The sequence below is a fragment of the Ammospiza caudacuta genome, chromosome 20 (genome assembly GCF_027887145.1).
Source record: "Ammospiza caudacuta isolate bAmmCau1 chromosome 20, bAmmCau1.pri, whole genome shotgun sequence".
In the NCBI taxonomy this organism is placed as follows: Eukaryota; Metazoa; Chordata; class Aves; order Passeriformes; family Passerellidae; genus Ammospiza; species Ammospiza caudacuta.
The window spans coordinates 5,805,374-5,818,336 of record NC_080612.1 but is presented as its reverse complement, the minus strand read 5'-3'; the positions used below and the strand labels follow the sequence as shown (position 1 = coordinate 5,818,336).

The following is a 12,963-nucleotide window of genomic DNA, read 5'->3' as shown; positions in this document are numbered from 1 at the left end:
ATGAAATATTGAGGAGGAATCTAACTACCAAAGAAAGATGAAAACATTTTGAGGTTCTGCCCTGCTAATTCACTGTGGCTTCAGCACTGCACTGTTTTTGTTTTGCTTCAGTTTAGTTTTCTGTTTCCTTTTGTCTGCTGTTTCCAGGAAGAACTCACACAGATAAGCATCCCACCCTCTCAGAGGAACCAATCTTGCAGCAGGGGAGAGCACAGAAAGGAAAGAGTACAAAAGGCCTCATATTGGGTTGCCAAAAACCCTAAACCAGCCTATTTTTAGCTTTGCTTACTTTGATTTCCAAGTGACACTAACATTAAGAATTAACATAAAGAGTAAGTAAATATTTCCATTTCAAAATTGACAGCTTGAAGGGCCATGCAGACCACTAGCACCAGTATTTACACTAAAAACTAAGTGGCCCAACACTGCTGCACTAGAAAGGGTCTATTTTATTTTCCTCTTTCATTCAAGGATATGGGACTGTCAGTAGCACCAGATGTTTTAAGAAGAAGGAAAAAAATGTAAAAAGAATCTCACACTTGAAAGTAAGGGCTTACTACTGGCTTTCTTCTCACACTCCACAGACCATATCCAAGCCCAAAAGAACAGTTCCACCTTTCAAAGTAGCTATATAAAATTGTCACCTCGTTGCACAGAGCTGCTCCTGCAAGATCGCTGCCGGCTCTCTCAAACCAGCTCACATTGGCTTTTTATTTCCACTGAACTCTGCTGAGACAGATCTGGCACTGCAGGGGGGTGCTGGAATCTCTCCTTTGTACCAGCAGCACCACTAAGCTGCAGTAACTCACACCTGTCCAAACCTACAGGCACAAACAGGGGCTCCTCAGGTCACCAAGCACATCCTCAGCTCTGCCACCAGCCCCAGCTCCCCTTGCCTTGCAGGGACAGCTGAAAACTCAAACTGCACAAAGGAGCCTCTCTCAGCTCGCTTCTGTGACAGTGATCACAGGGGTCCAAGGATGAGGGAAGAGATGAGGACCTGACTCTATGCTTCAGAAGGCTTAATTTATTTTATTATATATATTAATTAAAACTACAATATATATATTACTTAATAGAAACTATACCAAAAGAATAGAAGAAAGGATTTCACCAGAAGGCTAGCTAAGAATAGAAAAAGAAAAACGAATAACAAAGGCTTGTGTCTCAGACAGTCTGAGCCAGCTGGGCTGTGATTGGCCATTAATTAGAAACAACCACATGAGACCAATCACAGATGCACCTGTGGCATTCCACAGCAGCAGATAACCATTGTTTACATTTTGTTCCTGAGGCTTCTCAGGAGGAAAAATCCTAATGAAAGTATTTTGCATAAAACATGTCTGACACATACTTCTTTTAGCATTATGTTAAAATGTAAAGCTCTCTCCTGCAGACTGCAGCTTTGGGTAGTTTTGCCACTTTGTAAGGGTTTTCTGGAGCTTCTGGGATGCTATTGTCTGCTCAGCAGCCTGGAGCCAGCTGCTGTCTGCAGCCATCACTCTTTGGGACTGCAATGAGGCAACTGCCTCGGCAGAGATTGGCCTGAATTGTGGGATTGGTATTAAGATATCACAGCACAAACAGCAGACTCAGAGATGTTGGACACCCCCACTGACCCTTCAGCAGGCTGTGTTGACCTGATGCAAATGAACAGAAAACTCCAGGCTCAGTTTCTCCCATTCGTAAGCTGTGAACTCTCAAGTCAGGTTCAGCAGATACCTTAATGCCTAAATCTGATACTTGGTGGAGAAGCAGAACTTGTTTCAAATCCCCAGACAGTTAAAATAGAAAATGTTAGGAAGAAAAATGTAAAACATGCCCTATTGGGATAAAAAAAGGAAAATACTTTTTCCTCCTCCTCTGGAGAGAGCCCTTTTCCTCTGAGTGGAGGGAACTGTTTCCACACACACTGTGCAACATGAATGTTACACCAATAAGTCAAGGAGCAGGTAGGAAAGGGAACCAAAGCTATTGATTCAAAGCTCTCTGGGAGCACACATTATTTATGTCCAGACCTTACAAAAGCAGCATCCAGGGACCAGCTTTTATTGGATACAGCAACTGATGGTGACAACAGGGACAGGGAGAAGATAACACACAAAAAGGATAAAGCATATTTTCTGAAGCAGGGATGCCAAGCATGAGCACATCTCTAAACAGATCATCACTGATTCCCTTTTCTTTATTTATTTTTTCCCCCTCTCCATTCAGGCCTGTTTGCAGGCATTCAGAAAGATCTGTTTTCCAAGACCACCTTTCAGACTGTGTGTGACATTCAGATGACAATGGGGTGTGAAGGGAACAGGTGATTTGTTCCTGTGTTTGGGAGGTGTACAGAGCACATTAAAGAACAAACCCCAGCTCAAGGCAGTCAGTCCATCCTTGCTGCTCACAAGGACAGAGGCATTGCTGGATAACTCACCCTCCTCACAGTTGCTCCCTGTGAAGCCAGGACAGCACCTCCACTCCAGCGTGGTCACGGTTCTGTAGGACATTTTGTACGTGGGCCTGATGAGAGTCCTGTAACTAACACAAACAAGGAGTCAGCAGAGCACAGTGCCCTGATCCAGCAGTGCTGCTACTGATTCACAGCACATCTTCCACCTGGATACACCCCAGAGCACCCAGCCAACCCCAGCCACAGAAAAAGGAGTCACACAAAATATCAGCAAGGATTTATTCATTGTGCTCATATTGCAGAAGTCCCATACCTTCTCAGTGATTTCTCATGGACAGCTCCTTGTAGCACAGACTCCTTCTTCTTCACAGTACAGACAGCAAACTCCAACTCTCTCCTTACCCAGCTAACCCACTCTTTTGTAGCACTTATCCTCATTGGACACAGCTGTGGCCTGTTAAGAGCAGGCCTGTTGCTAATCTTTGGTGATTAGTGCAGCTGCAACTCCTCAGGGGTGAGATTACCTTCTGCACGATCTTTATTTTCTTACATTCTATCCTTCCACATCTATTAGAGTGTGGATGTGATGTAACAGCTTTTATTTACCTCCTTAAGCCCTCATGCTCTACTGGCCCTTCCCCACACCTCTCCTCCTGCAGGTACCACCAGCAGCTTTGTGGAGATCTCACCAATGCAATGCCCTGCAAGATGCAGAGATGATGACTTGTTTCCCACACTCTCCCTTCATGTGGGCTTCTGTGACATTGAACAGAGGCTGGCAACAGCCTTTCCTCACTCAGCAGTAAAAGTTTCCCATCTCCCAGGTGCCTTCCTTTTCCCCACCCCTCAGACCTGGGATGTGCCAGCACATCAACATGACAACTACATCAGGGAACTTCTTTTTCCCAGCTACCTGACCTGTGCCTCAATTCTCCCCCTATCTGAAATAGGGTCACACTCTTCTGGACCACAGCCAAGGTTCTGCAGGACAGTTTGGGAGCTCTGTGAGCAACACAGCATCCCCAGGGTCCCAATTACAGCACAAGCACTGCCAAGCCCCTCTGGGAACTGGAGGGTGACCTGCAGACACAGCAGGGCTGTGCAAGGCACCAGTGATTCTGAAGTCAACACAAAACAGACAGTTGCATAAATGACAACTTTTCCTTTAAAACAGCAGCTCGTCAAAGCTGGCAGCTCAGAGTTTTCCCAGTATACAGCCAAACAAAGTCACTGCTGCTATTCATGAAGCTAAAAGCAAACACAGAAGTCATACTCTACAAGTTCCCCTCAAAATTCCTACCCTTATTTAACAGCCAAAAGAATTTGGCACACACAGGGAGAGTCTGAAGCTTTGGGATTACAGTGTTGTAGGCTGCAGTTTATGCTTTTCTCTCCAAGCCAGGCAGACACAAGCCCTGAGCACCCTGTCCCTGGGGAAGACGCTCCTCCTGCTGAGAGCCAGAGGAGACAGAGACAGCCCCAGGCTCAGCTGGGCACTGGGGGAAAACAGAGCTGGAGGTTGCATGAATCTCATCCAAAACTGCTCCAGGGGGAGGCAGGTGTGCACCCAGGACAGCACTGCAGTGCATGGTAGCTACTCCAAGGAGCAGTAACAAAGGCTTGCCAGGAGAGGCTGCCCACGTGTGTTTTGGAAAGATGGAGCAGCTCAGTCGTGGTTAGCAGAGTCTTTGGGAAGCTAATTTCTCAGGAAGCTGTTTGCTGATGATTTGTGCCAGCTGCCAAACACAGAAACTAAGTTCTGCTATAACCACTGGAGAGGGTGAGCTGCACAAGCTTCCTCCTGAGCACGGGGCTGCCTGCCCTGGGAACAGCCTCACCCAGAGAGGGAGAGCAGCACAGTCTCCTGAGAACAGGATGTTCTCACCCTTGGAGCTGCCATAAAGCCCACCAGCCCCTGCTAATACCCACAGCAGTGATGCAGGCACTTGGCTGGTATGGGCTGCACAGAGCCAGCTCATCCCACCTGTTTCTTTGCTCCTCTGCATCCAGTGGTGTTCAGGAGTCCACAGATGTGAGAGTTTGAGGACTTGGAGCATGCTGATGTAGGTAGACCTCAGTGCTTTTTCACAAAGAGACCAAAGACTGTGAGTGTCTTGCTGAGGGTCTCTCAGAATAGCTCTGACAAAGCTCAGGAACTGAACCCAGGTCTCCCAACTCCCAGTGCTGGCGTTGGACTCAGACACATTTCCACACGTAAGCCCCAAAGCATCAGTCACAAGTTCATGACTTTGTCACTAACACCACAGCTGGATTTGACCTTCAGATGAAAGTCTCCAGCCTTGTTACCAGTGTCCAGAGCCAGCGTGTCTCCAACCACACCGTGATTTTAAAACCATGTTTCTGCCAACACCAAGATGTTAAAACTCTTTCAAACTTCATTATGAAGTGTGGAGAGTGGTTTGAGCCAGACTGGAATTTTGGCAGCAGTTCTGTGTCGGGGAAGTAGCTCTAGTTTAATCCTCAAATGAGGGAGGACTTCTCAGGGCATGACAAGCGTGGAGCTCAGCTGTCACAGTCTACCACCCACCCTGAATTCCCTGGAAGTGTCCTGATGTGTGCAGCTCTGTTCAACATTGCACACTCAGGCATCTGAAGTAGGCCCAGTTTGCAAATCCAATTTGTTCTGAAGTTGCCCTGTCCTTCACAGCTTCATTTTTCCTCAATTATGTGACATGGCACCAAGGTCTGCTGATGCAGACACATCATGCAGATTTATGACTCCTATTCTAGGAGGGGATCACAGAAAGCACCTTTAGCAAAGCATCACCACCATCTGACACTGGCAGTGTTGCAACTGAAGGAGATGAAAAAAATATATGGAAAAGGAGATGGAAGGAAGATACCTGTTAAAGATCAGAAGCCCCTGAATGAAAATATGTGGAAAACACAAGAGGCAGAAAAAAGGATTGGTAGCAAAATAGGGAAGCCTTTTCCTTGGATGTCACTCAAGCCACAAACACTGCACAGAAATCTGCCAAAAGAGAGGGGAAGAAGTTTGGAGGAGCCACAGCCTTGGACTGCTCTGCTCCTCAGGGAGCCAAGGGATGTGCTCAGCACACAGGTCCCTTCTGCAGGAGAACCCCAAGCACTTGATGGAGAACAAACCACCAGGGTCTGCCACCCCACTGCAAGAGTCAGGAGTCATTTCTGGGATTTTGCTGAGGCTTCACAACAACATCCCAGGCAGTGGGGCAATTTTTTTTCTCCAAAGAAAGCTCAAGCAGCTGTTCCTAGAGCAGAGCCAACACATGGCTGTCCTTGGAGCTGCCTGATCCCTGTAGGATGAGCTACACAAGCCTGTCCACATGCAATTATCATTTGGGAAATAGCATCTCTTGCTTGTGGCTTAAGTGAGTGCCAAGGAAGAGGTAATTTGGGGAAGGAGCATGAGCTGACTGATGAACTGATTTGGGGGTACAAAGCTGTAAGTACTGGAGAGGTCAGGACATACCAAGGGATGGCAGCCAAGGAGTCTCACTCCTCAGCACACAAGGATGTGTTCCCCTTGTTTTCAAGGAAGTGTCACTGAACACAACAGGCAGACATGACACAAGAAAGGGGATCAAAGCCTCAAAAATCAGGTCAAAAGAGACAGGGTGATCTCTGCCATGACCCAAGCAGGACAGGCTGTCACACACAGGAAATACCTTCACCCTTTCTGGATTTCCCTTGCCCTTTGACACTCACAAACAAAGCTGTTTGTTCACAAAGACCACAGAGAAGGAAGGCATGAAACTCCTTTCCACATCACAAGAGAAGGTTTTGTTACTGTGACCCATTCAGCCATTGCAGTTTGTGCCCAAGGAGACCTCAGTGACCCTCAGAGGCTCCTATTGGTTTCTATTCAAGCCCCAGATTGGAAGTTTCACCATCACTTCCTGATGGGCTTCAGGATCACAAGATGAATGAACTTGCCTTTTTGACTGGCAAAGAGTGCAAAAACCAAGGAATCCAACCTCTGGTGGTTTCCCTACTTCTCTCATGGCACTGAAGTCAGGTACCAACCCAGTGGGTCCAACCCCATCCATAAAACTTCCACCTCGTATTCCAGGGACCCTCATCTTCATTCCAAAAGTGCATCAAAAGGCATCCAGGACAAAGCTTGGGTAGTTCCTCCAACTCTTGGTACCAATGCCCTGATTTACAGACACGCCAAAACCCTGCAACTCCCCACAGAAAATCAGAGTGTTCAGAAATCAGATTTCAAATCCATCAAGTTAAGTAACCATATGTCAAAGCACTTGGAAAGAAGGGAGTTTAAGAGCTCAGAGAAGCTATCAAATATATATTTGGTTCCCAACACCACAATGCCCACACAGACCATCCTAACCATCCTCTCAAAGCTACCAGACACTGATTACACCAGTCTGTGAGACACATAGAGCTTCACCTCAAACCAGTGCCAGAGCTGGTGCAGGGACAAGAAGCACCTTTGCCATCACATTTACATTTACAGGCATGGCAGAGACCATCACTGTGAATCAGAGCTGTGCTCTTTTTTCCTGCAGCCCCAGCTCTTCCAGCTTCCCTACCACAAACACAGCAGTTCCCGAGGGAACAACATAACCAGAGGAGCTCCAAATATGCTCCTGCAGACAAGATTAAACAAAAAACAACCAACCTGCAGCTGCAGGAGTGTTGGAGCTCATTGTGTCTTCTGTCTTTGCCAATGGGGAAGAAGAAGACTGTTTAGCTCTGAACACACCTGGTTCAAACAACTCAGCAAAAGACTAAAACCGGGAAACAAACTGATCTACCTGCCATGCCCTGCTGTCCACAGCAATATTGAGTCTCTCAGTCCCAAGGAAAAAGGGCCAAGGATACAGAGACAAATGTTTCTGTGCCACCACAGAGTAATCATCAGCTCCTGCCTTTATTAACAATCAGATGTCAGTGCTATTGCAAGCAGCACTGCAGCAGGGAGGAGAATGCTCAGAGAATGTCTGGGCAAGATCAAAAGGCCTCAATCAGCAGCCTGAGCACAACCCCTGGAACAGGTGACCCTCCACCTGTGCCCAGGCAGCACCACACAGCCATTGTTCAAAGCTGAGAATGCCCCTTTGTGCTACAGCTCTAATCCCACCCACCCAGAGCCTCTGTCTGTCCTGCTGCAGGAGCACTGCTCATCCTGCTTTTCTACCCCATGTGTGCTTCAGAGAGCAGATGCCTTTTTCCAAGCACATTTCTCTTCCAAGATGTGGAGTTGTAAGGGAATTAAACACATAAAAGAGTTTATGTGTAACAGGACTTCAAATAGCAATCCTAATGCACTGGAATAAGCTCTGGGATTTATTATTCAATTGACTGGAAAGCAAGAAAGAGAGAAGGATTTCCCTGTGGCATTACTAGTTCTGAAACTGAGGGGAAACAGCATCTACAGGCCAATCTCCTGGGTGACAGAGCCCCAACTTCTCCTACTGACCCTGTAGCAACAGAGTTTTCAAAAGCACAGAAGACCAAATTGGATGAGCCTGCAGAATTCCTTCTTTGTTATTCTACAAACCAGCTTGTAAAATCCCTCTGGGAGCAGTAATGTGTTCAATTTAAATGAAAAGAAGAAAAAAAAAGAAAACCCAGCATTCAAAAACACCAAACAAGATGATCCATGCAAGATGTGTAGTCTGCTTACATGAAATGCACAGAGTATTTGTGATAAGCCAAACCAGCTACAGTACTGAAATAAAAAACCAGGCAGTGACAGGCAGCTGAAAGGGCATCACAGCCCAGATTTGCTGTGCTGCAAGAACACTCTTCCTGCCATCTCTCCCATCTCTGGGTGAAGTTTAAAGTCAACAGATGCATAATTTAATGTTTGGAGTTTCAATGATTCTTATCAAAGGAAGAGACCAGGTAAACCCATCCTTGTACAAGCCAGCTGTGGGTTTCCCAGAAAATCTTCAAAATCTCTGAAGGCAGAAAATGCTGCAGAGACAGGAGACTCAAAAGCTGAAGTGAGACAGCTCTGTGACCACAGAGTACAGCAAAGCATAAGAAAAACTCACATAACCTTGTTGGGAACATTAATTTTCAAGGATGAGACAAGTAGGAGAGGAGCTGGAATATCCCACCACAAATGAAGAACATTTCCAGAGATGAGATGGGGATTTTCCAGAGGTGAGATGGGGATTTTCAAGGCAACAACAGTTTGCAGCAGAAAGTGTTTGTCTTCTGAAGACTGTAACAGCACATGATCTGCCTAGGCCACTCATCCCATCCATTTACCTCCAAAGACACTACTGACCACAACAATCATACACAAATATTCTAATCAAAAGTTTGGCCAACTAGAGTATAGCAAGAAGCTGCCCTGTTGTGTCATAAAACACTGTAAAACCAAAGCAGCTCTGTTTTCACCTTACAGGTGAGGTGGCATTGCTGGTCTGAAGGCACGGGAGGTCACAAAAGCTCCAACAACTGAAAGGTCTCAAATCCTTCCCTGGCCTTCAAGGCCACCCTTCTGAGTGAGCCTTGAGGAGTGCAGTGTCCCAGGCAGGGCAGGACTGGGCATCACCCTGCAGCTGCTGCAGCCAAAGGATTGCTGAGGAGAAGGGTTACAATTTGGATGCCTGGGTTTACCAGGCTGGGGACAACCATCCAGGCAGCAGAGAACCAGAGATTAGGTTCCCATTGACATCCCAAGGTAGGGACTTTGTCCTTTCCTTTAGACAGACAAATGGCACATGAGTTTGAAGCATTCAGCCAGGCTGCTGCAGAGCTGCCCGTGCACCAGGAGTGTGACACTGCAAGGGCACAGCCTGTGGCACAGAGGAGCTGAAGCCTTCACTGCACAAATGGAGAGAGCTCAAGAACAGATGTGCTGAGGGAAATCCTCCAGCCAAGACTGCTCCAGAGCAACTCAGCACCCAAGCTAAATAAAGAGCCTGGGGCAGAGGGCAGGAACAGAGCAGCTCATCCCAGCCCAGCCAAGATGATGACACTCCTGCTGAAGCAGCTTCCCAGGAGCAAGTGAATGGACAGCAAGGACATCCCACAGCCAGGGCTGCAAGGCTGGGATCTCACAGATCCTCCTCTGCCAAAGGCTTGACTCTGAGCTGTAGTTTGTGCAGTAAGGGAAAGAAACCCAACAGGAATGAATGGGAGACAGGAAAGGGATTAAATCCTGTCTGGCCCCAGCGATGTCTGCTCGTAAGTGGAGTCTCTGTAGCAGAGAGCCCCTCTCAGCTGTCACCACGAGGCTGAGAGATGCCTTTTTCCTTGGCTGACATCCCTTTTGCTAGTGAGCAGCCTGATAAGGGGTGCTGGCAGCATGAAAGCTCTCCCAGATATGGCTGACTCCTGTAAACAAGGAGATGAAAACAGTTTGTTTCAAATCACAGCTGGGAGAAGCACTATAAAGGAAAATGGTGCCAATGGCTTACTGACACATTGCATTGCTTACAGTCACACAGAACACTCTGTGCCCCCCAATTCAAGTTCAGGCACCACAAACCTCCCTGGAGAAGAACAGGAGAAGGCCAAAAGACACTTCAAATTTACTTTTTAGCAAAAGAAAAGCAGATATATTTGTATTACATGAACAACTGCAGGGATATAGAGAACAAGAACATTTTTAGCCACTACCAGACCTGGAACAAGCCTGACCTTGCTGAAGCCAGACTTCCAGAAATCCCAAAAAGAGAGACTGGTACAGACAAGGTAAGGAGGAAATAGAAACAAGCAGGGCAGCCAGGCTGAGTTTTGTGCTGTGTTCATCTTCTGCAGGGATTTTCAGAGACCTGTTAAAGGAAGCTGTACATCTTGGTGGCTGATAAACTCTTACAAGCCCCTTCAAAGCCAGTTTCTTAACAGGAAAGGCACTACACTGCTTTGGGACTTTGGGAACTGCTTTCCTTATTTCTGTCCTTTATGCATGAGGAGTTTTCATGCATCTCAAAACAGGAGATGGGTTTTACCTGAATTAAGAGAGAGATTGGTGGTTCCTAAAAAGACAATACTCATTTTGGCGAGAGAGGAGGTAAATGTATTTAAAAAAAAAAAGTTTTAGAACTTCAGCTTGACTCCAAGAAAAAGGAAAGCCATTTCAAGCATCCCTATGGGCTGGCAACAAAGTGCTAGGCTACTGTGTGCTCAGAAAACATCATCTCTGTCACACAGCCTGGCTCAGGGTACCAAACATTGCCCACAGCAGCCACACTCACAAGAGTCATCATTTTCAGCAGCTGTTCTCATTCTCTTACCAAAATCAGGTGCATTGCTGAAAACAAACAACCACTTATAGAAGATGTCTTGGCTGGAGATAACTTATCCAACAGCCCATTCAACTCTCAGATCTCAGATCCCACCTTTGCTGTTACTCTTTCTTGGGGCTCTCCCTTTCAGAAGGTGACAGAAGGGGAAATTATCAAGGACCTGTTTTACCTCTGATGATAAGTGGATGAGTTCCAGCATTTTGTCAGCAGCTTTCTGAGAGATCCTTGGGCAAGAGGTGCAGGGTCTTTCTCTACTTTATGCAAGAATGTCATGCAATATGTGCCTAGAGGCATGCAGGCATTTCCCTGGAAGGGTTCCATCCTCTTGTCCTGCATTTCCTCCCAGCCCAAAGGGAATAGAGCATTGATGTCCTCCCATCTCTTCAGGAAGGTTTCTCCATAGTGATCATCTTCCAAAAATGCAGCTCCTGTTAGCTGAGCTTTCACCAGCTGAGATCTTGAATATTTAATAACCTCAGCTTCTTTCCATGATATTTTCACACAGAAAGAAAAATTGAGATGTCTTCTGCTGTTCTGCATTGTATCCAAACAATTGGACTCATCAGGCAAACAAACCAAACTACATTTGAAACTGAAAATGTTCCATGAACAATGTCACAACAGCACACACTACTCCTAAAGTCTCTGGGTTAATGCAAGAATCAATGGCATCAATCAACTGCAGGGGCCCACAAAAAGAATTTTTACTATTAGCAAGATCAAATGTTTGGTTCTTGTGAAATTCCACTTGTGTTAAAAACGAAAAATAACTAAGATTTTTGGCAAGTTTAGGAGACAAGGTGAAAGCTCACAAGTTTCTAATGACAATTATGTGCCTAAAAAGGCTGGGAAATTTAAAAGCTTCAACAGAAGTTTGGCCATGACAGTGTAAAATATGAAGTGTTTCAACCACAGCCTTGCATAAAGACAAAAGAGACACCAAAGCAGATATATTACAAGTGAAAAAACTGAGACTGACCACTGGCCAAGTGGAAACTGGAGAACCAACAATGGGAACAGCCCCATGCAAGATGTGAGTTCTAGATGAAGTGTCACAAGAACAGGGAGGTGGGGCTCGGCCTGCAGTCACCTTCTGGCCAGGTTATCAACTACAGGAGGACCTCAACCAGTGCCCTGTGGGTGAATTGGTAACAATAACAATAAAATGCCTGAGCTCTGTGACCTAAGTTATGCCTTGTCTATTTGGGAAATTGTTTTAGAAGCTAGGTGCAAATTTAGAGCACAATGGCTTTTTTGCCCCAATTCCCAGCTGGGTGGGTAACACTATTCTGCTCTGAGAATGCCTTTCAGAGAAGGCAAAGCACAACAATGCAGACATTTTACTGAAAGGTGGTAGCTGGGGACGGCTATTCCACACTTATTTTTCCTTCTTACATGTAGGTTCCAAGACTATAAATGATCAAAAGGCAAAGCAGGCTCAGGGCAAGTTTTTGACACGTAGCTGTTTTTAAGCTTTGTTTCTTGTCTGAGGAGAGAACACTCTGTTTTGAGGTGTCTTTAAAGGATACTGAAATCCAGGAAGTCTAAAGAAATTCCATTCTGAAAGATGCAGGGCACATTACCTTTGTTCTCCATTGCCTGTAAGGGATTTGATCACAGCTTTCCAGTGTATGTGATCAATATTTCCACTACAGCTGTGAGTGTGGGGACTTGATACCAACAAGACCCACAGAACCACTGACCCAGCACCCCTGCTCACCTGTTCACTCACTCTGAACATTTATCTGCTTTCATGATTATATCACCCAAATAAATAGGAGAATGTATATTATGGGGGTTCAGGTAAACATTCCTGTATAAAATATGTAATATTTTACACCTCAGTGTTCTTGATTTGTGGGAACCTCCACTTTGCACAGAATAAACAATGTCTCCTTTCTAAGTTAGACCTGTCTGTGTTTAGGGAGCTCCTAAACCTGGAAGCAATGCTACACTTACCTTCACCTGTGACTTCCCTGCAGTTATCACCAGTGGTGCTCCTCAGGCACAGCCCCCCAACGCAGGACATCCCACTCTCTGCAGCCCTCACCAGCCCCCAGCCCAAGGGGAAGGGCAGCAGGGTTGGGCAGCATGAGACATGAAGATTTTTACCTGACTAAGTTGGCGCAAGGTCCCGGCCAGCGGCAGCTCTGATAAACTCTCTGGATCACCGTTTCTGACCCGTTCTGCACCTGGCAGGAGACTGTCCTTGTGACGGTGTAGTGACACCAGTGCCTGCAGAGACAGAGGATACACATTAGTGAGACAACCAGAGAACCAGCACACACCAGACTGCAGGAAAAACAGACCAAGAATCTGAGGTGGGGTGGT

General features: G+C 46.3%; 1 protein-coding gene across 1 annotated transcript in view; it reads right to left on the bottom strand.

The window, feature by feature from the left end:
• Positions 1-12,963, bottom strand: part of COL26A1 (collagen type XXVI alpha 1 chain) — a 166,209-nt gene that overhangs the window by 131,256 nt on the left and 21,990 nt on the right. Inside the window, exons 2-3 of the mRNA XM_058817935.1 lie at positions 12,745-12,867; positions 2,426-2,529 (exon numbers count right to left, since the gene is read on the bottom strand). Of these exons, the coding sequence (XP_058673918.1) occupies positions 2,426-2,529; positions 12,745-12,867 (227 nt within the window). The remainder of the gene's footprint in view (positions 1-2,425; positions 2,530-12,744; positions 12,868-12,963) is intronic.